At 38.6% G+C, this 26,725-nt stretch overlaps 2 protein-coding genes across 12 annotated transcripts in view; one reads left to right on the forward strand and one right to left on the reverse strand.

Moving 5' to 3' along the window:
• Nucleotides 1-26,725, reverse strand: part of CAPS2 (calcyphosine 2) — an 84,442-nt gene that overhangs the window by 47,308 nt on the left and 10,409 nt on the right. For 6 of the 10 annotated variants that reach the window (XM_072843291.1, XM_072843292.1, XM_072843294.1 and 3 more), the window contains one exon: nt 4,454-4,570. The exons of 3 other annotated variants lie outside the window; for them this stretch is intronic. The gene's annotated coding sequence lies outside the window, so the exon portion shown is untranslated. Of the gene's footprint in view, nt 1-2,523; nt 2,619-4,453; nt 4,571-26,725 lie in introns of those variants that run through there. One more of the 10 variants, XM_072843304.1, reaches the window with a different exon arrangement.
• Nucleotides 2,490-26,346, forward strand: GLIPR1L1 (GLIPR1 like 1). 2 transcript variants are annotated; one of them, XM_072843316.1, is made up of 7 exons: nt 2,490-2,686; nt 12,116-12,361; nt 14,962-15,062; nt 22,213-22,301; nt 22,728-22,759; nt 26,079-26,105; nt 26,194-26,346. In XM_072843316.1, exons 1-7 carry the CDS (start codon nt 2,513-2,515, stop codon nt 26,257-26,259), a joined length of 735 nt encoding a protein of 244 aa, XP_072699417.1. In that variant the 5' UTR covers nt 2,490-2,512; the 3' UTR covers nt 26,260-26,346. The 2 variants fall into 2 exon arrangements, with proteins under 2 accessions (XP_072699417.1, XP_072699418.1); XM_072843317.1 differs by lacking the exon at nt 22,728-22,759 and having other exon boundaries at nt 2,491-2,686.

A 26,725-nucleotide genomic window follows, 5' to 3' on the forward strand; every position in this document is an offset into this window, starting at 1 on the left:
ATCTAAAATCTAATCCAGGTCTTAACCACGAAATCAAGTGTCTTTTCAAAGTTAGCCCCCCCTCAAAATAGATGTATCTGACTTTGCAGGTTGGAGTCACTTTCAGAGTAAAATACAAATATATTTGCAATGGGTATATGGTAATGACTCCTGCTTCTTCCCTATAAAAATTCATCTATGCATTCCCCTTCCCCCTACACACAGGAGGAAAGACAAATATAAACTAGAAAAAACAATATATATATATAAGTATATAAACAAATAAGTGTTATATAAAGTATATAAACCTAGCATTCCCTTTTTTAAAAAATGTTTTATTTATTCATCAGAGACACAGAGAGACAGGAAGAGGGAAAAGCAGGCTCCATGCAGGAAGCCCGACGTGGGACTCGATCCCAGGACCCCCTGGATCACACCCTGAACCAAAGGCAGACACTCAACCGCTGAGCCACCCAGGTGTCCCTAACATTGCCTTTTAAATTGAGTCTAAAATACTTTTTGAGCCTCTGGTATGTATATGATGAATGAGATCCTTGCTAAAGAAGCTTACAATTGTATGCAACATTATTAGAAAGTTAAGGAATGCCCATTGCCTCATCAATTCAGTCAATAAGTAGTTACTGAGGGCAGAAGTGTTCAGTAACTGCTCTGGGTGCAATAAAGCAAGTAAAACCAGTTTCAGACAGATTAAAATCTAAGGCGACAAATGTTAAATAATGTCATCTCAGGTAGCAGTTAATGTGATGAAGAAAACCACAACAGGATAGACAAGCACAGCATGGGTTGCAGGCCCAGTTCTGCAGACAAGGGAGTAGCCAGGGCCAAGGGCTGGGGATAGAGCACCCTTGTCAGGCCACGGCCTTTGCTGGAGCAAAGCGAGCCAGTGGAGGATGCAGGGATTAGCCGGGTCAGATTGAATCACGCCCTGTGGGCCCAACTAGGATTTTGGATTTAATTGGTATGACATGAAGTCATCAGAGGGTTTTGAAAAGAGGGGAGGCTGTGATGCTGTGATTCATTGTAAGAAACATACTTGACCTTCCTGTTTCGGGGACCAGAGCTCCTAAAACCCTCGGAGCAAGGAACCTTCTTTTGTTATTTTAATGAACAAAAGCACCTAAGGACGGAGGCTGGCTGCCTGTGGAGTCAAGCCTGTGATTAGAGTTTCAGCCCCACCCTCAGGCCTCTTTAGGAGGGGACAGGGCTGGAAGTTGGATTAGCAGTCCCTGGCTGAGGAGCTAGGACCCCAGAGGCTGGGGCTCCCAGGGAGTGAGCTTCCAGATGCAACATGGAAGTTCTGCCTGAGTTTTTTCAGACTCAAGACACCACATCAACTGTCACCCCTCAGCTGCCCCTACAGATTTTCGGCTTGCCAGCCCTCATAATTGTGGGAGCCACTTCCTTTAAGATCTGTGTGTAGGTACATATGTATATAAAAGGGAGAGGGGTGGAAGTAGGTGTCCACTAGTCCTGTTTCTTTGAGAAACTCTAATATGCAGAGAAAGGAAAAAAGAAAGTAATAAGATACAGGATTATGAGCTGATTTAATGACAGAAGGTTCTAATTGGAGGACTTCATAAAAGGAACTAATGATTGCAGTCTTAAAAGATTCATTTGTTCATCAAATATTGAACTCTTTTGAGATGCTGGGGATACAGTAGTGAAAATGATAAGGAATTCCTGCCTCATGGGGCTTACATTCAATTGAGGGGAGAAATAATAATGTAAATAAGTAAATTGCATATGATATGAGGATAAGGGTTATGGGGAAATAATAGAGCAGAAACAGGCCAACAGGGCAGCTTGGGTGGCTCAGCAATTTAGCGCCACCTGTGGCCCAGGGCCTGATCCGGGGGTCCAGGGATTGAGTCCCACGTCAGGCTCCCTGCACGAAGCCTGCTTCTCCCTCTGTCTCTCTCATGAATAAATAAATAAAATCGAAAAAAAGAAAAGAGAAAAAGAAAGAAAAAAGAGAAAGAAAGAAAGAAAGAGAAGAAAGAAGAAAGAGGAAAGAAAGAAAAAGAAGAAAAAGAAAAGAGAAAAAGAAAGAAGAGAAAGTGAAAAAGAAAAAAGAGAGAAAGAAAGAAAAGAAAAAGAAAAGAAAAAAGAAAGCAAGCAGGCCCACAGCAAGCCATAGGTGTAGGATGGAAAATGGAAAATGCTACTGTGAGGTATTCTGAAAAGATGAAGTGTGAGCAGATGCTCAAGCACGAGATGGCAAGCAGATTCCGAAGCAGCCCTGTAGCTTTCTAGGGGGACGAGCCAATGCCCTGAGGCCGCAGCGCCTCTGGTTCCTTAAGCGGTGGCGACAGGCCCGCGTGCGCGCAGGAGGGAAGGCCGGGGGCTCTGCGGTCAGGGCCTCGGGCCGCAGTGAGGGCGCCCTGGGACAGGCCGTCGGAGCTGGGGCGATCCCCACGGGCCCCCTTGGACCCAGCCCGCGCCGCAGCGGGGGGAGGGGCGGGAGCGCGAGCCCCCCCCCCCCCCCCCGCCGTTAGCGGCCCCGCCCCCCGCCATGGTGCTGACCGAGGAGCTGCGCTGCCTCTGGACACTGGGCCTGTGCCTGGTGGCCGGCAGGTCCCCCGCCAGGGCCCCGGCCGCTGACCGCAGGTTCCGGGAGCGCTGCCTCGACGCCCACAACGCGCTGCGGGCCCAGGTGTTGCCGCCCGCCGCCGACATGAGGCACTTGGTGAGAGCGGGTCGGCCCCCCACCACCCCGACCCCCGTGACCCCCCGACCTGACCTGCCCTGACCCCCTGACCCGGGCCCGGGGAGCTGCCACCCCCTAGGCTGTCTGGCCGCAGCGTAGGTGCCTTTAAGGGGGGAGGGGGAGACGGGAGGGAGGGGGGGAGGATGGGAGGATGGGGATGGGCGGGAGGGTGACGGTGGGAGATGGAGATAGGAGGGAGGAGGGAGGGAGGAGGAGGGACCAGGGAGGAGGAGGGACCGGAGGAGGGAAATGGCCGGGAAAGGTGGGGGTGGAGGATGGGGATAGGAGGGGGGAGGGAGCCAGGGAGGACAGAGATGGGAGGGCGGATGGGAGTGGGGAGAATGGGATAGGAGGGAGGGGAGAGGGAGGGTGGAAGGTGGGAAGATGGGGATGGGAGGGGGTAGGGAGGGTGGGGGACCAGGGAGGACCCAGATGGGCGGGGAAGGTGGGGGTGGGGGATGGGGATAGGCGGGAGGGGAGGGGGGACTGGGGAGGACGGAGAAGGGCGGGAGGGGGGAGGATGGGGGTGGGAGGAGGGAGGGGCGGTGGGGGGTGGGGAGGGGTCACAGGGACAGTGATGGGCCGGAGGGTGGGGACGGGGGACGCCCCCGTGGCGCTCGCTGGTCTTGGTCCCGAGGCCCCGGGTCTCCCAGCCCCGCCGAGCGCACCCCTAACAGCACAACCAAAACACCTCCTGTAAAAGGAGTAGCAGGGGAGGGAGAGCTCTTGTACTTCCCCTGTTGGTGCACCTGATGACCTCCAGGCTGAGCAGCACCACATAGACCCTATTCCTTTTTAAGAAACATTCCACGAGGAGATAATACTGAGACCAATGCTTGAACGACATCAAACTGTGATTTCCATGAGAAATAATGAATATGTGAGATTTAACTCCAAATACTGAAGATGTCTTTTGTAGACTTCCATCCTATAGGCATTAGGACAAAAAGAATACTCCATTGAAGAATGAGCATAAAAAACACTGAATTATTAAAATAATTCGTAGCATTTATAATTTTTAAATAAATGCTTGAGTATAAATTTTATCGCTGGAAATTCCCCCTTGCAGTATATTTTTCTTGCATGTAGATAGGACAGCGTTATAAAATTAGGAACGTGATGTTGACAGCATAGCTTATGTGCTGTGCAGATGTAGCTACTCTGTAAAACATCTCTTCTAGGTCTCTTCCTTTCTACCCAACAGAAAATAAAACGGAAATAGTATAAAATCACAATTCAGACACTAAAGGTCAAAACTGCACTATTCTGCTCTGGGGGAAGGACTTTTTGAGGGGGAAGAGGTTTCAAATATGATTCGGAAACACTGAATTAAACAAACCTAAGCTGATCTCCTAAATGCAGAATTGTTAAAATAAGTTAATGTGTAAAATGCACTTTAATCTCCAGTAGGTTAGGGTGGCCAATGACGTGGATTTGCCATACAGTATTTCCTCCATACTTAATTTGAATTTCTTTTTTTAAGGACTATCTTATGTCGCTAAATTGCTATTTAAATTATAGACACACCTATTTGTGTGTGTGTTTGTAAAATATATTACATTCTATAAATATATGTAAACATCTACACATTCTCTACAAACACCTATATATGCTATGTTTTCCCGAAGGAAGCAATAAAAAGATATACCTAATATTCATTTAAATTTAAATAGCTAGCCGAAGGAGAAGGAAGAAAGGAATGGGGTGCAGAAGACATGAATAGAAACAAGCCTTCTTTGCATTTACCTTGTTTTATAGTTTTGAGTTTGTAAACGTGTAGAAGTTTCTGTTATTTTCGCCCTTTACGTTTTCTGGTGCTGTTCATTTCTTCGCTATTTCCACTGGGTATCATTTTACTTCTGCCTAAATGACATTAACATTTCTTACATTTTGGTTTGTTGATTTTAATCCTATCAACTTTTTATATTATAAAAGTCTTTGTTTCTCCTTAATTTTTCTGTCACACGGTTCTATTTAACTGTATATTTTTTTCCAGTGGAACTGAGAAATAATCGGCATACATCACGAGGGCTTGCTCACACAAAAAGGGGTTATTCTTAAAATACAGGGCCAGCCAGGCCCCCTGGGCAGAAAACGCTGTACTGGGATTGTGAGGAGCAATTGATTTTAGACTTTTAAATTGGGGGGGGGGGGGGGGTGGTAGAGACAAAGGAAGTTTCCAAAAGGATTTGCATATGTTAAAGAAGACTCACAGGATCCTGGAGGGCAAGCTAAGGTTACTTTTTGCCTCTAAGTATTAAGGTTAAAACAGTTGTGAGTTCTTTGAGGAATGTCCTACTCGACCTATCTCAAGTATTTGTCATTGGGCTGCAGGTTGTAAGGAAATTTAATTTTATCCACATTTCCTGTGCCATCATTCTCCTCATCAGTCCTGCTGCACTTATTGGAGAGAACTTATTTATCTTATAACTGGAACCCAAGGAACCACTAGGAGGTATTGGTCAAGTCTATCACCTGGATTATGGTGATGGTGTAGTGGATATTTGCATATGTCCAAATTAATCAAATTGTACACATTAAATACGTAAAGCTCTTTATCAGTGATACCTCAATAAATCTGATTTTTTAAAGCATGATTTTTGTTATTTGTACCATGTCTTAAGCTCCTTTCAGGAATTTTGAACATTGATGTTTATACTGCTTTTATACTCAGCATCATTCTTGTTGTATCATCTGTTGGGGCCAGGCGGGAAGGGAAACTCCTCAAGATGGCGGATACGCCAAAATGGCTGAGGTTCCTGTCACCACCTCCACTTGGGATGACAGCTTGAGCAGACCCTTACACCTCTCCTTTGGACTTCCCCAACCGAACCCAATGCCCTTCAAACCCCAGAGGAGGAAGTCACCTTTGACTGGTCGAATTGCAATCCTTCCTTTGCATAGTGAGGGTCACTCTGACTGGTTGGATTGCAATCCTTCCTTTGCATATGAGCCAACCAATAGGAAACCGTTCTGCCTTACAACGTTATGTAAACCCCCTACCACCTTGTCTTGGCGCGACTTCCTCGACTCACTCTCTTTCCCCCGTGAGTCGTGGAACCTCGCCCGAGGGTGCCTGCAATAAAATCTGTTCTTGGACCCTCGCTTGCCTTGGCGGTCTCATTTCCGTCTAGTTACTAAAAAACTTACATCAACCCTGCGGTAGCATACCGACGTACCCTGCATCCTCTTGCCCGCAACCCTGTGCACACTATACTGTTTCTTGCCAGAGCACAAGTAGAAGCATCATGATTATTTAAGCATATTTTTGAAAGATAGTGTGGCAACTCTCCATCATATGAAGCTATTGCAATTCTCTTTGTTTTTAGTTTATATTCTGATGCATTTCTTAGGAGGTTCTCTTAATCCTCCTTGTGCAGAGGAGCTTCAGTGACTGGATGTAATTCATTATGAGGACTTTAGGTCAGAAGAGCTTGCAGGGTATATTTGAGTTTAGGTTATGCAGAGGCCAAGTGATTGGGCTTTTAAAAATTTACATCAGTAAGGATGCCAAATTCTTCTATTTATAAGTTAAGTCAGAATATTACTCAATAAAATTTTTCCTGAACAGCTAGAGACTTAATAACATTTAAGTTTTAAGTGAAAGCATTGCCAGATCTAAGGGGACATTAAAATATTTTTTCCAGAAAGATGTCGTTATTCAATCGGGGGAGGGGAATGAGCTTTATAAAGTCCCTGGGATTCTAAAATGCAAACATTTTCAGAGGTATACATATACCTCGATAATTATAATTTACACATATCATATGTGTTTGAACTGGCTTGAAATGCATGTTTTAAATGCATATAATTCCTTAGCTACCAGATATTAGTTCCTACTCTTTCAAAGTCTCTATGTTCATTTGTATATTATGACTAGATGCTGGGGCGCCTGGGTGGCTCAGTTGGTTAAAGCATCTGCCTTCTGCTCTGGTCATGATCCTCGGCTCCTGGGATCCAGCCCCACATCAGGCTCCCTGCTCGGTGGGGGGCCTGCTTCTCCTCTCCGCCTACTCGCGTTCTCTCTCTTGCTTGCTCACTCTCTCTCTCAAATAAATAAAATCTTTATTTAAAAAAAAGACTAGGGATGCCTGGGTGGCTCAGCGGTTTAGCCCCTGCCTTTGGCCCAAGGGCGCAATCCTGGAGTCCCGGGATCGAGTCCCACATCGAGCTCCCTGCATGGAGCCTGCTTCTCCCCTCTGCCTGTCACTCTGCCTCTCTGTATCTCTCATGAATAAATAAATAAATCTTTAAAAAAATAAATAAAGTTAGAAAGAAAAAAAAGACCAAATAGCTAGAGACTCAAGACTCAAAGAATGACACAGGGTGAGCCTCACATATTTCCTTTTTGACTCCTGTATTTGCTAGACTAGATATGAAAGAAGCCTGAAACCCAGAAAAGCCAACAAATACAGAAAATAAAAGAAAGAAGAAAAAAACTCCAAGAAAAAATCCACTCTCTCTTGACAAAAAGGTAGTCTAATAAGGAAGGAATCTTTTTTTTTTTTAAACAATAACCATCCTATTCTGGACAAATAACATGGGGGGTGGGGTGGGGAAGCAACAAGCCTCCTATCTTTTTTAGCAAAGGCTAAGTGGAGAGTCTAGACTATCGTCCTTGACTGATGCTAGTGAGGCACCCCTCTTACCACCTGTCTAGCAGTGTTGTGCCAGAGGAGGCTAAATGAGGAGGCTTCTGGCCCTCATGAGGCAGGAATATGGTGCCCCTTCCCCTCCCAGCCAGCGTGGTATCAGAAGAGGACAATCATGGAATCCGGACTTTTATACTACCACCCACCAGTAATGAAGTGGCCCTCATAGCAACCTCCCATGGTGTCAGCAGAGACCATGTCAGGACTCTCAGTCCCACAAAATACCGAGGTACCCCTTCCTCTCCTGTGGTATTGGCAGAGGCCAAGTAGGGAGCTTGGATTTTCATCCCTTGATAAAAAGGTGACCCTTACTCTCCCAGTGGGATGATGACATCAGCCAAAGCAAAAGAGGAACCTGGATGTCTATCTCCTCCCAGTGGAACTAGTTATCCTTCCCACAGGGATAGTAAGAGTGGGAAGCCTAGACTTTCACCCACCAATCAAATGATAAAGAAGCTGTGTCTCCTTTCCCCCATTAGAACAGTGTTAGTGAAATCCTCCTTAAATACAAGGATTAAATAAAATCTAGAGTCTCATAATGTAAAACTCAAAATGTCAAGCATACAAGTAAAAAAAAAATCACTCATCCTACCAAAAACCAGAAAAATCTCCACATCAATGAGAAAACACAACAGATGCCAATGCCCAGATGACACAGATATTAGAATTACCTGACAAAAGTTTTAAAGGACTCATCATAAAATGCTTCAAAGAGCAATTATAAAAATGTTTAAAACAAATGAAAAATAGAAAGTTTCAGCAAAGAAATGGAAGCTACAAAGAATATTTAAATGGACAGTTTACACCTGGAAAATGTAATAATTCACTGGATGGAGACAACTGACTGGCTCATTCAGTAGAGCATGAGATTCTTAATCTTGGAGTCCTGCGTTTGAGCCCCATGTTGGGTGTAGAGATTATTTTTTTTTATTATTTTTTTTAGAGATTACTTTAAAAAATAAAAAATAAATAAAAAATAAACCTCACTGGATGGGCTCAGTAGCTGAGTGAATATGACAAAAGAAAAAATTAGTAAACTTGAAAATTGAATAATAGAAATTACTGAATCTGAGCAGAGAGAAAATGAACCAAAGGAAAAAAGTCAGGGATCTATACAGCAAGAACAAAATATTTATTCATGTCACTGGAGTCCCAGAAGGAATGGAGAAAAATGGGGAGGGGCAGAAAAAATATCCTAAGAAATAGTGGCTGAGAACTTCCAAAATTTGGGTAAAGACATGAAGAACAAATAGTGAAGTCCAAATATGATAAGCCCAGAGAAATTCATGCCAAGGTACATCATAATCAAAATTCAGAAAATGTAAGACAAGGAAAGAAATTTAAAAGCAGTGGGAAAAAAACCAATGCATTACCTAAGGAAAACAACAATTTCCATTTAAACCCCATCAAAATTTTAAAATTTTGCTCTTTAAAAAACTTGTTAATACATAAAAAGCCAAGCTGTAGACTAGGAGAAAATATACACAAACCACTTACCTCACAAAGAACTGTTGTCTAGAATATATAAAGAACTCTCAAAACTCAATAGTTAAAAAAAAAGTCGGTAAGAAAATGAACCAAAGGCTGAAGAGACATTTCACTACAAAGTTACACAAATGGAAAATAAGCACATGAAAACGCTTTCTACACATTAGCCATTAGGGAAATACAAATTAAAACCACAATGTGGTATTACTACACACCAATCAGAAAAACTAAAATAAAAACGAGTGACAGCACCAAATACTGAAGAGGATGTAGAAAAACTACGTGTCATACTCTGCTGGTGGGAATGTAAAACGGAAAATGTTACAGCCACTCGAGAAAATAGTTTGGCTCTTTTAGTCTAAAAAAAACTATGTGTATATTTACCATATGACCCAACGATTGCCCCCTTGGGGCTCTTTTTCCTTTTCTTCTTTCCCCTGAAAAAGGAAAACTCAACTGCTACATAAAAACCTGATCACATATGTTCATTGCAGCTTAATTTATAATCATCCAAACCTGTAAACATCACCTGTGGACAGGTGAAGGCTAAACAAACTGTGGTGTATCTCTTGGGTGGACTACCACTCAGCAGTAAGGATTAAACTAGAAGCCCGTGAAACACTAGAGATGGAGCTCAAGGGAAACATGCTAAACAACAACAAAAAGCCAATCTCAAAATGGTTACATGTTGTGACTGTTGATATAACTTTCTTGAGGGCAGCCCAGGTGGCTCAGTGGTTTAGCGTCACCTTCAGCCCAGGGAGTGATCCTGGAGTCCCGGAATCAAGTCCCACGTCAGGCTCCCTGCATGGAGCCTGCTTCTCCCTCTGCCTGTGTCTCTGTCTCTCATGAATAAATAAAATCTTTAAAAAAAATAAATAACTTTCTTGAAATGACCAAATCATTGAGGTGGTGAACACATTGGTGACCACCAGGAATTAGGGATAGCACGGGCCAGTGGGGGGCCCCTGGTGGCTCAGCGGTTGAGGTCGGCCTTTGGCTCAGGTCATGACCTCGGGGTCCTGGGATCGAGTCCTGCATCGGCCTCCAGGCTCGCTTCTCCCTTTCCCTCTACCTGCCACTCCCTCTGCTTCTTCCCCCACCCCACTGTCAAAAAATAAATAAAATACTAAAAAAAAAAAGAAAAAAAGTTATGTATCTTGATTGCTGGAGGTAGTTACTTCAATTTACTCCTGATAAAATTGCATAAAACTACACACACATGAACAAATGCATGTAAAACTATTGAAATCTTAAGGTCTGTTAATTGTACCAATGTCAATTTCTTCATTTTGATATTGTTTTTTAGTTACATAAAACACTATCAACGGGGAAACCAGGCAAAGCTCGCACAGGACCTCTACATACTATATGTTGTAATTTATTGTAGATCTACAATTAAATTAAAATAAAAATATTTTTAAAAAGCATCTTGCCAGGGACTGACTCAGTTGGTAAAACATGTGACTCTGATCTTGGGCTTGTAAGTTCAAGCCCCACATTGGGCATAGAGCTCACTTAAATAAAATCATCTTGCCTTTAAAGTTACATTAAGACCTTGTCACTTTTGTCAAAAATTGACAATAGACCTTATTCTGTTCCATTGGGATATCTGTCTATCCACGTCTTACACAAATACCAAGATTATGATGTCTTGGTATCTTGTACAGTAGGTCTTCTGTTTTATTTTATTTTTTAAAGATTTATTTATTTATTCATGAGATAGAGAGAGAGAGGCAGAGACACAGGCAGAGGAAGAAGCAGCCTCCCTTCTGGGAGCCCGATGGGGACTCGATCCCGGGACCCCGGGGTCATGCCCTGGGCCGACGGCAGGTGCTAAACTGCTGAGCCACCCAGGGATCCAATTCTGTTTTATTTTTTAACAATTGTCTTAGAATTTGTTCTCTGAATTTCCACATAAACTTTGAAATCAATTTCCGTAAAAAAAAAAAGCTACTTGGATTTTCTTTAGAAATTGATTAAATGTCAATAACCAAACATTTACAATATTAAATCTTCAAGTTTATAAACATTTCTTATCTATTTAAGTCTTTACAAATTAATCTTAGTGATGTTTTATAGTTTTTCAGTATAGAGCTTTTTTATATCATTTATTGGATTTATTTTTATATACTTGTTGCCTTGAAGTTGTTTCTGAAGTATATATGGAAATAGAATGTTGTATATTTTCCTGATACCGGAAACTGAAAATTTCACTTTTTTCCTATAGTTTTGTGTATTCACTGAATTTTCTATGTATCCAGTCTTGTTATCTACAAATAATGAAGATCCCAGTTATTATACATTTTGTTTTTTTATGTATTTATTATACCATCTAACTTCCTGTATTATTTTATTTTATTTTTTTTATTTTTATTTTTTTTTATTTATGATAGGCACAGAGAGAGAGAGGTGCAGAGACACAGGCAGAGGGAGAAGCAGGCTCCATGCACCGGGAGCCCGACGTGGGATTCGATCCCGGGTCTACCAGGATCGCGCCCTGGGCCAAAGGCAGGCGCCAAACCGCTGCGCCACCCAGGGATCCCAACTTCCTGTATTATTTTAAATAGAAATAATGAGACATCTTGTTTCATTCCCAATTTGGGGGGAAAGCTTTCAATATCTCACCATTATATATTGATGCCTGTTGAAATGTTTTGTTTTTTGGTTTTGGTAGATACTCTTGATCAAATTAAGGAAATTCTACTGCCAATGGGTTAAGAGGCATTTTCTCTTTTTACTTATAAATGGGTACACATTTTTTTAAAGGTTTTATTTATTTATTCACGAGAGACACAGAGAGAGGCAGAGACCCAGGCAGAGAGGGCAGCAGGTTCCATGCAGGAGCCCAATGCAGGACTCGATCTCAGGACCCCGGGTCACCACCTGAGCTGAAGGCAGACACTCAACCGCTGAGCTACCCAGGTGCCCCGGGTACTTATTTTTCACTTATGATACATTTCCATGACCTGAATTACTAGACTGTGAACTCTTGCCTTACTTAAATCAAATTCAAGTATATGTGATGAGTGCCTATACTGTACCAGGACATCTACAAAGTATTGGAAATACAAAGATAAACTGTCACAGAGTAGGTACTAAATGTTTCTTAAGTAGAACTAAAAAAAAAAAAAAAAAAAAAGACTCACTGTAAACATACCAAAAAAATCTATATTTTATTAAAATAAACAAAATGGATTATAATTATAAGAATAGCTTTAATCCAAGCAAATATGCACAATTCAGTTTACATTATTTTATCTTTCAGAGTTGGGACGATGGTTTAGCGAAGACTGCTAAAGCGTGGGCAAACACGTGTAGATTCGAACACAATTCCTGTTTATCAAAATCATATGAATGCCATCCAACTTTTCAATATATTGGAGAAAATATCTGGTTAGGTGGATTAAGCATATTTTCACCAAAATCTGCTGTTGATGCTTGGTTTAATGAAACTGAATATTATGATTATGATACCCTATCATGTACCAAAGTTTGTGGCCATTATACACAGGTAAATTTTTGACATTTTATTTATTTATGCATATTTCAATCAAAAGATAACTTTTCTAGCATTTTCTTGTGAGTTTCTTTTGAGTATCTAAAAAGGACACCTTCATTTGGAAGACATTTGTACTGGGAATAGAATTCTATGTATTGGAATTTTTTAAATTTCTTTTGTTTGTCTTATTCTTCTGGACTTTAAAAATCTTACTTCACTGTCATCTCATTGCACTGTTTCCAACAAAAGTCTACTCTAACCTTTTCTTTATGTATCTCTTTGCTCTTTTACAATTCTTCCTTTATCACAAGTCTCAAGCAATTTCATAATTGCTCGAGCAACTTCAAGTCATTACTTGAAGTTTTTCCACAGTTGACTGATGTTCTCTTCTCTTTTTTCCTGATTTTTTTCTTCTGTGATTAATTTCAGAAAGTTTTATCGCTTTATGTTTAAGTTCACTAATCTTTTCCTCTTTTTGTTCATAAATGACTATATCTAATATGTTTAATCTTTCACTTAGTTTTTTAATCGTATCTATGCAAATCAAGACTCTTGTGCATACTCTACCAATGCCCCAGAAATTGGTATTTTCCAGTGTGGCTAGTAGGAACAGTCTCTACTCCTGGCCCTGTGTAATTTTTAGCATCCTTTCCTCTAGTTTTTATAGGTGGTTCTTTCCCAGGCCTAGGGTAGTTTCTTCGCTTATGTGCTGATTAATGCTCTGCTGAATTGGTAATGAGGATTCCCTGCCCATCTCCACAGTTGTATCACTGTAAGTAAGGTTCTCACCTCTCCAGGACTATATTATCTAAACTCCTGCTTCCTTGGTCTCCTCAGACAGTCAGCTTTGCTGCTCAGCTGTGTGCATCCATCAAGCTTTTACTGGCTTCCCAAATCCCAACCCCCTAGCCATGGCCTGGAAACTCTCTCAAAGCAATAATCTGGGACAAATGTACAGCCTGAGTCCTTTCGTACAGCCTGAGTCCTTTCCCCTCAATTCACAGGGGGCATTATCCTTTTCAAGATACTGATTGTCCCATACCTACTTTCTCATTATTTTCCTAGTATTCTGGATATTTCAGTGGGAATTTTTGGTGAAAAGTAGAAGTCATTTTTAAGCTAAACCAATTCTAAAAATGGCACTGAACTCCTAGGAAGCCCCATTTAAGCAATAACAGGGGATAATTTTCTTCTCCAAATTTACTCATCTGTATAAGATGTAATAGTATATAGTGACATAAAGCAAGTCATTTTTATCAGAGGAGCACCAAACAAATTGTCTGGGAAGGATGCAATATCCCTAACATGGCATGAAGACTAACTCACAGCCTTTATGTAATCCTTTGTCTCTCTCTTCTGTTTCAAGTCAAAAGGAACCTGTTCCAAATACCCTTCTCCCCTATCATTGCTACATCAGAATTGGAAGCTCATTCCCCACTGGCTTATTTCCACATATGCTTAAATAATTAGGAATGGTTGCATCCTTCCTACTTACTCAGCAACTATATCTTGCTTATTAATGTTCTAAGCAAAATGAGCTAAAAATTTCCTACATTAAGTCTCTGCAGATATTCATACTGAAGTTACAACAAATGTTCATATTGTCACATCTAATCCCTTTAATGAAAACAATACATTTTAAATCTACACATGGTCAATATTTACTTTTATCATTCCCAAAGCCAAACAGAATCATGACTTAAATACATTAACCAAGTAGAATTTCATGGAGTAGCCACATATTCATGAACTAAATTCTTAAACATGATTTCTTGCATATATACTTGCATTTGTATGGTTATTAACTTTTTGGAACATTCAAAAGGAAAAAGATTGTTTAAGGATCAAGCTTAATCTCATTTTATTAAATAGGAAACTAGCTCAGAATTGATGTCAGTCTCCAAAGCCACACATATGGTTAGAAGCAAAATCTCTTACTTCTCTCTTACTCGTCTCTCATCCCTTACTATTACTAAAGAAATAGTAATCTTCTTCACTTTTTTCTCTCCCTCTCCATGTCTAGTTTTCCATAGAAGTCATCTTCCTTTTGAATAAACTTTGCTTATTCTTAGCAAGTAGACAAAAATAAAGATTCACCATCTCTGTGGCAGGCATCTTTTGCAGAAGACTCATTATATTCTTAATTTCTATCCTTATCTGTCTCTTGTGACTTGACAAAGGTAAGAATATGGTTAAGACCACAAAATTTAAAATGTGATCACAAATGAAGTAAAATTTTTCTGAGAAAAAGAAATAAAAGTTTATTACTGTTTTCATTTATAGTTTCATTTTAATATCATTTTTATAATATCCACATGGAGTCAATTTTAATATATTTCATAAGTCATCTAGAAAAAATTTAGCTTTGTCTTTACATTATATTCTCCTTTGAACTTATGAGCATTAACAGTGAGGAAAACTAGTTAGATAGCCCTCAGGGAAGTAGCCTTAACAAAATAAATTGTTTTAAAGTCAATACTAAAAATTAATAAAGAGAGTAAATAGCCATGTGCGTTCATCTTTGGCAGCATAACAAAGATTATTGCTCCTACAATGCGCTGTTTGCATGAAGTTGTTTTGCATATTTTATTTTTAAATTCCTTTCCTTATAGGTAGTTTGGGCCAATTCATATAAAGTTGGTTGTGCAGTGACAATGTGTCCTAAACTTGGAGGATATGAAACTGTAATATTTGTATGCAACTATGGACCTGCGTAAGTTATTCTGCTATTAAAAGTATTTTAAATTAAAATATGTTAAGAATTGTTCCTAAAACAGAACCATATACTAAAGAGGCAAGTATATTTTTAATACGTGAAATCTCCCTCTATAGCGCTACTCAAATTAAATATATTAAAATAGAAGGTGGTGAGAGAATATTACCTTATGTAAAAACCTATATCTGTTATGAAATATTTAATCTTGAGAATAAAAATTATGGGAACTTTAAGTTTTTTAAGAAGAATGTAAAAATACATTGCCACAGTAATATCTGAATACTTGGAATACAAAATAGGCTTTGGCAGATGCTTCTCTACTATAACAACTGGGATGAGTAAATGATTGGGAATGGAAGTGAAATGCACATTCTCCGAAGAAAAGAATACCATCATTTTTAATTGCCTTGCTGATAATTGCATATCTAAATGGACAAATAACATTAGCCTAATGAGAGTGCCCAAAAATGAAATTCTGGAACTCTAATCCCAATAGATCTGTACAAGGAAGAAGATAAAAATCAGTTAATAGTCCAACTCTTTTAACAACCAAATTTTTTTGAAATGTACAAAAAATGAAAACATAGGCAAAGAATAAATATACATAATTTGCATAAAGGATCAGAGATATGCCAAAATTGCAACAGAGAAGTAAGTACAAATGTGTGTATCTCTGTAATTACTTTGGTTACCTCTCAGAAGCAAAAACAAGAATGACAGATACATAGCCTTAAAACCTAGGGCAGAGTGCAGTTTTTATAAATACCAGAGAAATTGTAGAACTACTGAACACTTATTATAAATTAATTATTTTTATAGAATATCTAGAGAAAAAAGAATCTGAAAAAGATTTTTTTAAAAAGCATCATTAATCTGTGAGATAATTTTAGGGAGAACTGATTTCCCAAAAAGAGGACTGGAACAGAAAAATATTTTAAGAAATATGGTCCAAAACTCTCCAAGCTTAAGGAAAATTATAAATTCACAGAAGCAAGATGGCTAATAAATTCCAAGTTACAAGAAACATGAATAAAACTATACTAACCCACTTTATAATAAGAAATTTCAAAACCAGTAATAAAGAGAAAATCTTAAAAGCAACCAGAGAACTAAGACATGTTACATACAGAGGGACAAAGATAAGGATGACAGGAGATTTCTTAGTGGAAATTAAAAGTGAAAAAAAGATTTTTTTCAAACTACCAGCAATGGTAACTACATGGGTAAGATATAGGATGTTCTCCTTATTATTTAATCCTCTTTCAAGGAGAATTGTTTAATCAAAGATAATAGCAATGCATTGTAAAAGTCATAACTACATAAATTAATACGTGATAACTACCGCATAAAGGCTAAAAGAGAAAAACCTATATTAAAGTTTTTCCACTCTGTTAAGTGCAATAATTTAACTTGACTGTAATATGTAAAAGAGGCATACTACAAACTCTAACACTTAAATAAGAAAACAGTTATAGCAAAGGAACCAACAAAGCAGGTAAAATTAGATTTTCAAAAATATTCAATATTCAACCCAAAGAAAGAAAAAGAGGAAAAGGGGAACAAAGAACAGATGAGATGAAAAAAATAAATAAGATGATAGCTTCACGGGATTCCCTGGGTGGCTCAGTGGTTTTAGCATCTGCCTTCAGACAAGGGGATGATCCTGGAGTCCCAGGATCCAGTCCCGCATCAGGCTCCCTGCATGGAGCCTGCTTCTCCCTCTGCCTGTGTCTCTGCCTCTCTCTGTGTCTCTCATGAATAAATAAATAAAATCCATTGCATTTCTATATACTAATAATGAAGTAACAGAGAAATTAACATTTATAACATAGTATATAGAAATTAACATTTACAACAATCCCATTTAGAGTTCCAGCCGAACTGGAAACTTTATTATCATTTACAATGATATGCATTTTCTGGGCTTTCCTGTGTTACTAAACATTTTTGACTAAAACATAATGAAAAGTGTATAGTAAACAGAAATGAACATTTACAACAATCCCATTTAGAGTTGCACCAAAAATAATAAGGGGCAACCTGAGTGGCTCAGTCAGTTAAGTGTCTGACTCTTGATCTCAGCTCAGGTCACATTCTCAGGGTCATGAGTTCAACCCTGTGTTGGGCTTAAAAATAATAATAAAAATAAATAAATAAATAAAAATACCTAGGAACAAACTTAACTAAGGAGGTGAAAGACTGTAATATATTGATGAAGGAAACTGAAGACAACACAAAGAAATGGAAAGATATTCCATTTCATGGATTGAAAGAATAAATATTGCTAAAGTGTCTAAACTACCCAAATCAATCTACAGATTTAAGGCGGTCACTATCAAAATACCAACAGAACTAGAACAAATAACCCTAAAGTTTTTATGGAATGACAAGACCTCAAATAGCCAAGGCAATCTTGAAAAAGAGGAACAAAACTGGAAGTATCACAGATTTTAAGATCTACTACTAATCTGTAGTAATCAAAACAGTACAGTACTGGCACAAAAACAGACACATAGGTCAGTAGAACAGAATAGGGAGCCCAAAAATAAACCCACAATTATAGGGCCAATTAATCTTTGACAAAGAAGCAAAAATATGCAATGGGGAAAAGACAGTGTCTTCAACAAATGGTGCTGGGAAAACTGGACAGCAATATGTAAAAGAATGAAACTGGACTTCTTTCTTACACCATGCACAAAAATAAATTCAAAATGAATTAAGGACCTAAATGTAAGTCCTGAAACCATAAAAATCATAGAAGGGAGAACAGGCAGTAATTTTCCTGACATCAGTCATAGCACCATTGTTCTAGATATGTTTCCTAAGGCAAGCAAAAATAAAAATAAACTATTGGAACTATATAAAAATAAGAAGCTTCAGCACAGTCAAGGAAACAAAGAACAAAACTAAAAGGCAATCTACTGAATGGGAGAAGCTATTTTGCAAATGACATGTCTAATAAAGGATTACTATCCAAAGATAGTAAACTATCAACTAATACAACTGATAGTTGTATAAAGAACTTATACAACTCCACACATACAAAAACACAAATAATCCAACTAAAATGGGCCAAAGACAGGCATTTCTCCAAAGAAGACATACATGTGGCCAACAGATACGTGAAAGATCAACATCACTTATCATCAGGGAAATGCAAATCAAAACCAGGAGATATCACCTGACACGTGTCAGAATGACTAAAATCAAAAACTCACGAAGCAGCAAGTATTGGTTAGGATGTGGAGAAAAAGGAACCCTCACGCACTGTTGGTAGGAGTGCAAGCTGGTGTAGCCACAGCAGAAAACATTATGGAGGTTATTCAAAAAATTAAAAATAGAATTACCATATGATCCAGTAATTCCACTACTAGGTCTTTACCCAAATAATATGTAAACACTAATTTGAAGATACATGCACTCTTCTGTTTATTGCAGCTTTATTTACTATAGCCAAATTATGGAAACAACCCAAGTGTCCATCGATTGGTGGATGGATAAAGAAGTAGTATGTATATACAATGGAATTTTACTCAGCCATTAAAAAGAAAGGAATCTTGCCATTTGCAACAACATATATGGATCTAGAGAATATAATGTTAGATAAAAGAAGAGAAAGACAAATATCATTTCATTCATACGTGGACTCTAAGAAACAAAACAAATGAACAAATTAAAAAGGAGACAAAATCAAAAAACAGACATTTAACTATGGAGAACAAACTGATGGTTACCAGAGGGGAGGTAGGTGGGGAAATGGATGAAATAGGTGACAGGGATTAAAGAGTACACGACTATGATAAGTACTGAATAATGTACAGAATTATTGAATCACTATTCTGTACACCTGAAACTAATATAACACTGTGTGTGAACTCTACTGGAATTTAAATAAATAAGCAAATAAATAAATAAACAGAAGTAGATTAAAAGTACAAGAATGGAAAAAGTTTTATTATTATGCTAACATTAGTCAAAAGAAAGCAACAGGGTCTACACTAAAAACAGATGTTTTAGAGCAAAGAATAATACTAGAAATAAATAAGCCCATTTCAAAACAACAATGAGGTTGGGGCGCATGAGTGGCTCGGTCACTTAAGCCTCTGGCTCTTGATTTTGGCTCAGGTTATAATCCCAGGGCCACGAGGTTGAGACCAGCATCAGGGTCCACACTGAGCATGGAGCCTGCTTAAGATTCTCTCTCTCCCTCTCTCTCTGCCTCTCCCCAACTACTCCCACATGGACTCATGTGTGCTTTCTCTCCTTCAAAAAAAAAAAAAAAATGACAGTGGGGTTAATCAATCAAGAAGCAACTGGATGAAATGGAAACATTCCTCCAAGAACACAAATTGCAAAGGGTAAACGAAATAAACAAAAACCACAGAACAAGATCTACTGTTAATATAGGCACAAAAATTTAGCATTGGAATCCATCAATACAGTAAAAGCCTAATTAATACTCCTTGTCCAAATGAAGTTTATTCCAGGAATATAGAAGTGGTTTAACATTGTAAATACATCAATCAATGTAATTCACCATATTAATCAACCTAAAAATAAAGAACACATGATTATCTCAATAGATTGAGAAAAAGCTAGACATCCATTCCTGGTAAAAGCTCTCAGCAAACTGGAAATAGAAGGGAACTTCCTAAACCTAATAAGGGCATCTGTGAAAAACCTATATGTAATATTATTACAATAGCAAAAATATTTTCTGTAAAATAACAGAATAAATATATTAGGTTTTGCATACCATATATAGTGTTACCTTCGTCTTTGTTTCTTTTTTTTAAGAACTTATAAAAAAATAATAATTCTTTGTGTGCAAATTGTACAAAAACAGATCATACTTTGCTGACTTCTGGTCTATACAAAAAAAAAGTGCAATGAAATCTACGAAAATTCTTTTGAAACTAGGAAGTAAACTTGGTAACTGTTCAGGATACAAGATCAATATACAAAACTCGATTATAGGTCCAAATACCACCAGTAAATAATCAAACTAAATTAAAATAATAATCATTCTATTATAACATTTATAACAACATCAAAAAACATAAATCATCAGGAATAAATCTGGTAGAAGACATAAAAGACCTCTCCACTGAAAACTACACAATATTCATGACAGAAATTAACAAAGATACAAATAATTGGATATATTATATCTTGTAATGGATTAAAAGACTCAATATTAAGATGTAATTTTCACTGAATTGATCTATAGATTCAATATAATCCTAATAAAACATTCCAGATTTTTATTGTAGAAATTGACAAACTGATCATAAAATTCATATGAAAATGCAAAGGACTCTTTTTTTTTTTTTTTTGCAAAGGACTCTTAATAGCCAAATCAACTCTGAAAAAAATTTGAAGAGCTAAAAATATTTTTTTAAGATATTAATTTATATATTTATTTGTTTGAGAGAGAGAGAGAACAGGGGGAGGAGCAGAGGGAGAGGGAGAAGCCGACTCCCGGGTGAGGCCCAATCCCAGGGCCCTGAGATCATGACTTGAGCCAAAGGCAGACGCTTAACCAACTGAGCCACCCCCTGGAAGAACTAACATTGTTTTCAAGAATTATGAAAGCTAGAATAATCACAACAATTGATGTAAAGTTAAACAAATAGATCAGTGGAACAGAATGTGGAGTCCAAAAATAAACCCATACACAGTGATCTATGTATGTCCAACTAATTTTCTAAAAATGCACAAAGGCAATGCAGTGGAAAAAAAAGATTTTTTAATAAGTGGTGCTAGTACTGTTTGTCATTCATATATAAAAAACAAAAGTAAACTCAGATCTATACAACACACAACCTATAATAATTAACTCAAAATGGATCATAAGCCTAAATGTAAACACCAAACTGTAAAACTGTTGGAAGAAAACACAGACGAAACCTTTGTGACCTGAAAATAGCCAAAGATTTTTTTTAGCTACCACATCAAAACCATGATCCATAAAAGAACAAATGGATAAGTTGGATTCCATTAAAATTTAAAATCAATGCTATTCAAAGACCCTGGTAAGAGAATGAAAAGACACGTCACGGGCAGGAAGAGTTTTCTTCATAGCTAATATATTAGAAGACTCTTTCTCAAAAATAAGCCATATGGCAATACAGGACAATACAGGATGAACTCTCACAATTCAGTATTAGAAAAACCTAAAACTCAATTGTTTTTAGATGGATAAAAGATTAACAAAGAAGACATGCAGATGGCAAGTAAGCACATGAAAAAATGCTCAACGTCATTAATCATTAGGGAAACACAAATTAAAACCACAATAAATACCACTACGCAGTGGTATTGGCCAAAGACTGGCCAATCCGAGTCCTGACAAGGAAGTGAAGCAACTCGAATTCTCAACACTGATGGTAGAAATATAAAGTATTACAACTACTTTGTAAAACCTGTGTGGTAGTTACTTAAAAAGTCAAATATGTACCTACCAGATGATCTATTCATTTCTTTTATCCAAGGAAATGTATATGAATGTTCAAAATGTGCACACTAACTTTATTTGAAATAACCCCAACGTCCATCAACAAATGAATAGATAAATCGTTGTGGCATATTTTTAAATGGAATACTACTTATATTACTAACGTTTTTCTTTGTGTACTCTAGGTAAGTAACACTTTTTTAAGTTTCCACAGATACAGAGATGGGGGTAAACAGGTTTGTTAAAATGCATCAACTTATTTTATTGAAAAGCAGGCATAATAGCTGTGAAACCTTTTTGATACATCACCAAATAGAACTAGATAAGAACCTTGGTGTTAAAATAAAGCCTATGTTTCCACCTGCAATTTAAATTTTATTTATTGTATTTACCAAATCAAGAGATAATCATAGTGTTTACAGCAAAAGCTCTGTGGCTATCAGCCTGTATAATTACCCTGGGTTCACATCTAATTTGTATTCTATAGAATATTCAAGAGCATAACTGCCATGTGGATTAGGGACATCTTGTAAACAGTTTTAACGGTTTCTTTTCACAAAAGAAAGGAGCATAAAATTAGAACAAAAGCTGTTATTCATGAGTGAGTGACCAAAACAATTTGCATAATTTCATGCACAAAATTAGAGATATTAATAGCCATGTGGCTAATCAAAGATTCTTTTCTTACAGAGGAAATTATCCGAATAGGCCCCCTTACACTAGAGGAGTACCCTGCTCTTTGTGTACCGAAGAAGAAACTTGCACAAACAATCTCTGCCGTAAGCAAAAAAGAAAAAAAAAATTATCACGACATTCTATTTAGAGAGCGATTTCCATAAATTAATTATATTTTAAAATTCGGATCATCAAGTGTTTAAGGAATTATTGACAATATTTGATTGCTGCTATATGATGATATAAATCATTTGTCATAAATGATCATATTTAAACTCAGATTGTTCCCCCCTTCTTCACTGATTATTTTTCCTCTCCAGCTAAAGAACAGAAATAAGTAAGGTACAACCATGACCTAGTTTGCTACTATACTCAAAGTAACTGTTCATTGAAATGTTTCTTATTTGTATTTGCTTCCAATCACCTCCATTTATTAGTTTTTATCAAAATATTTCATGCAGAAGTAATACATTAGTCAACGTGCAAATTAATTGTGATTTAAAGCTAATATGTTTCCCTTCCATTATCAGTCTTTTGGTTCTCAGAACAGATTTTTTTAAAGGTAAGTGAATAAATTTTTGATTAGAAAAGAATTTTCAGTGAAATAGGTGAAGAGAGGAGATGATATGAAAAATTATAAAAAAAAAAAAAAGGAAGATTTGGTGCCATGAAAGAGGACACAAAATGAATGCATGATAAATGATTTCATTTATATAAGGTTCAAATATCATGCAAAACTAATTTGTGTTTGGAGTCGGGCTAGTGGTTACTTTTAGAGAGCAAAGAGGAGTTCCTCAAATAGGAAAGGACACTGGGACCTTCTAGATCTGTGCTACTTTTTCCTACATGTGTTCACTTTGCTTGTTTTGTTTTGTTTTGTTTCATGTGTTCACTTTGTAATAATTCATCAGTCTTTCCATTTATGAGGCGTGCACACTTCCATATTCATATTATACTTCAGTTACACAATGAATTAGAAGTATGGTCCAATTTTAAATTTCATTCAAAGCAGTTTAAAAAATAAATTCATTGTATATCTCCAGTCTGCTAACTAAATGTTTTCTAGGGATCCCTGGGTGGCGCAGCGGTTTGGCGCCTGCCTTTGGCCCAGGGCGCGATCCTGGAGACCCAGGATCGAATCCCACGTCGGGTGCCCAGTGCATGGGGCCTGCTTCTCCCTCTGCCTGTGTCTCTGCCTCTCTCTCTCTCTCTCTGTGACTATCATAAATAAATAAAAATTAAAAAAAAAAATTAAAAAAATAAAAAATAAAAAATAAATAAATGTTTTCTAGTTAAAGGGTCATACAAATAACAATGGTAGACTTTATTTTCTCAACTTCCCCTTCCCGCCCGGTATCCAAGCCCCTGTCATTGCTCACCTGAGCCAGTAATCTCCCACTTCTCTTCCTCCTCCAAACTGTTTTATAAAAGGAAAATCCAGGTCAAATCCTTTTCTTACAATTCCTCAATTGCTTCTTACTCCAATTAAAGGAAAAATAAGGCCCTATTCCCGGGCCAGTAAGCCCAGGTATGGCCAGTGTGACTTCCGCTTCTCTCTGCTACCACTGGTGTCCTTATCCTCCCTTTGACACACTGAGCTCCATGATCACCAGCCTTAACACTCCGACGTCCTCCTAAAATCCCCAGCATCTCGGTCACCTCTGGGTCTGTTCCTGGTTTCAAGATTGTTTTGTTTCCTCTTGGTTTTGGTAACCTGCGGTGGTTCTGGGTGTGGTGAATGATCTTCAAAGCCGGCATTAATGAGTCCTCCCCTCCTTCACACATATGCTGCTCCTCCCAAAACTGTGGACACTATTTCCCTGCTCTTGAACGAGGCCTTGATGCTGGGCCCATCCCGGCCTCTGCTTTGCTAGCTCGGCAGCTGCGCTCTTGCTCGGTTGGGAGCCCCAGAATTCCAGGCCCAGGGTCTCCTGCTGAAGAGGTCGCTGGAGAAAGGCCTCGGAGCAGGAGAGCTCATCCCTGCTTCAACCCCAACAGAGCTCCTGCTACATGTGACTGCCACTTAGTCCCGATGACGCGCAGAGCGACTGTCTAGTAGAGGCAGCCAATCCAGCTCACTGCAATAACACTAACAGTTCTTGTGTTAAGCCTTGCACGTCGCCCAAACACGTGGTGTGTGCTAGTGAGTTTCTATCAAACATCTTAACATGCAGAGAACAAAAATGCAGAGTCCTGGCTTTTCCTGCTGAGCAGCTAGGGTCAGGGCTGCTGTTCGCCTTGATCCAAACGCAGCTTCGTCAACAGTGGATTAGGACTCGTGCAAGACATGTCCGCCTCTGTCTCTGTTCCAAGGGCTCAGACTCCAGGGCTTTCCACTGAGAAACTTGGGCGTTCCCCATTGCCTTTCTGTAATGGGTTCTGAATTCTAATCGTTATAGGTTCAGCACTCTGAAATTACTGGGAAAAAAATCTGCTTTGCTTTCCAGAAATCTTCAGCCTAGGATTTTAGCCTCCCGTTCCTCACAGCTTCAAAATCAAACAAATACTTTGAGTACAAAATGGCCATCAGGTGGGCTCCTTCCACCACCTTGACTTTTTTTACCAGGATCTTGAAATGCTCAATTCTCCAATTTTCTCTCTCTAGTCCTTCAGGGCCAACAAAAGCTCCGATGGTTTCTGTTTCCCAAAAATCAGCCCCTGCCTGAGCAAAGCCCAGATTTTCAGTCCCAGACCTGGGCCCAAGATGAACAAACGGCTCCAGGGAAAAAACAGCTTTCCTAATTACAGCCCATTCTCTGTGGCTCCCCAGCTCCTAAGTCCTGACCCCTTCGGTCTTTGTCGCCCTAGCAAATCTCGGAGGCCCTAAACATTGTTTTGTTTTACTTTGTCTGGATTTTCTAGTTTTATTTAATGAGGACTTTGTCCGTGACGAGCTTCTCCACCCCAAGATTCAAACAGTTATCACTGCGGGTCTCCAAGGCCACGTGCAAGCGGCAAAGGCTGCAATAAGCTTTGCTACCTGACCGCTGTTCTCCCAACTTGTTTCTTTTCTAAATTGTTCAGAAATTACCTGGCTCTTCCTCGACCTTTGCTCTTGCAAATTAACATTAGGATAAGCTTATTAATTCACAGAAGATTGTGGAATTTTGGTTGGGATTACACTGAATCTATACATAAACTTGGAAAGAATTAACATCTTTGCTCTGGTATGTTCCACTTAATTAAATCCTATGACTTTCGATTTGTGTTTTTTATGTTGATTATTGTTTATATAAAGCCAATTTTTAGTTTTGTTGACTTACTTTTTGAGAGATGAGAGCAAATTAATGATAGATTTCCTCCCCCTACTTTTCTTTAAGGAAGCTCTATTTTCTCCTGATATCTATTTACCGGAAGCCTAGAATTATGTTCAATATAGAGTACAACACTCAAAATGGGCATAAATGAATGAGAGAAGTTAAACAAATGAATTCCTAACAAATGGCAGGATCGTGCTAAATAGAGGGGAAAAAAATTGATGAGGGAAGGACACAGAGCAAAATTTGGAGCAGGAGCCACACCAGAGATGCATGAGATACGAGTCCCAGAGTCGACACGAGGCAATACGTCGTCTTCCAGGGAATTTAAGCAGGATGGCACGGGGCCACCGCAAGGTTAACTACCTCGTATAGTTCTGTCAACTTTAGGCTTTTTCGCCTTTAGCATAAAAGCTGCCTTAGGAATACCTGGTGACGTGACTTCTTTGGCAGGGGCACTGGACAGATCATTAAGCCGCTGTGGGATTTGGGGAGGAAGCTTTCATTTTCTTAAGTTAAACCAAGTTTAAAGCCAAACTAAGTTTCCTAAGTTTATTATCTTATTTAGAAAGCCAGAAAAGCAAGCAAATGCCTTTAATTCTATAATTTTTTTGTCTACCTTAGGAAATAAAAAACTTGAAAAATATGAAAGTAAGTGTCAAACTATCTCAATATTGATTCAATTACTTCCTCCCCTTGTAACTTTGTGGAGCTTCTAACTGTTGTGTTTTATCGTCAGAATATCCAGATTGGAATCCACAGGGGACGGCGCCTCAGCACATATCATGTAATCCACTGTGCCTAGTTTTGGTTCTTCTGAGACTATTTTAATTACCATTTACATACAGAAAAGTTCTAAGGCATGACAATAAACAAATAGTTTATTGCTAAACGTTAACTCTCATTGTTTTAATTCTTAAAGCTTCTACACTCTTGTCTATTATTTAAATTTAATATCTGATTTTAACAAAAGGTGTATTATAGTATAGGAGGGTAGCAGTAAAACAAAGGAAAAAAAATTAAGGTTTTCTTTTTTTAACTATAATTTTACATTGTATCAAGAGTCTCACACTCGGGGTCCCAGGGTGGCTCAGCCGGTTAAGGTTAAGCTCAGGCCTTGGCTCAGTGGTGATCCCAGGGCCTGGGCCGGAGCCCTGAACGGGTCCCTGCTGAGGGCCCTGGGCTGCTTCTCCCCCCATGCCCGCCGCTCCCCTGCTTGTGCACACTCTCTCTCTCCCTCTCTGTCAAATAAATAAATGTCAAAAAAAAAA

The sequence above is a fragment of the Canis lupus genome, chromosome 11, assembly GCF_048164855.1.
Source record: "Canis lupus baileyi chromosome 11, mCanLup2.hap1, whole genome shotgun sequence".
Lineage (NCBI taxonomy): Eukaryota > Metazoa > Chordata > Mammalia > Carnivora > Canidae > Canis > Canis lupus.

Excerpts from the sequence above, each read along its gene's own strand:
- GLIPR1L1 (XM_072843316.1), top strand. The coding sequence starts at position 2,513 with ATGGTGCTGACCGAGGAGCTGCGCTGCCTCTGGACACTGGGCCTGTGC. Across the intron at positions 2,687-12,115 it reads CCGCCGACATGAGGCACTTG|AGTTGGGACGATGGTTTAGC; the intron begins GTGAGAGCGGGT and ends TTTATCTTTCAG. Across the intron at positions 26,106-26,193 it reads AAAACTTGAAAAATATGAAA|AATATCCAGATTGGAATCCA; the intron begins GTAAGTGTCAAA and ends TTTTATCGTCAG.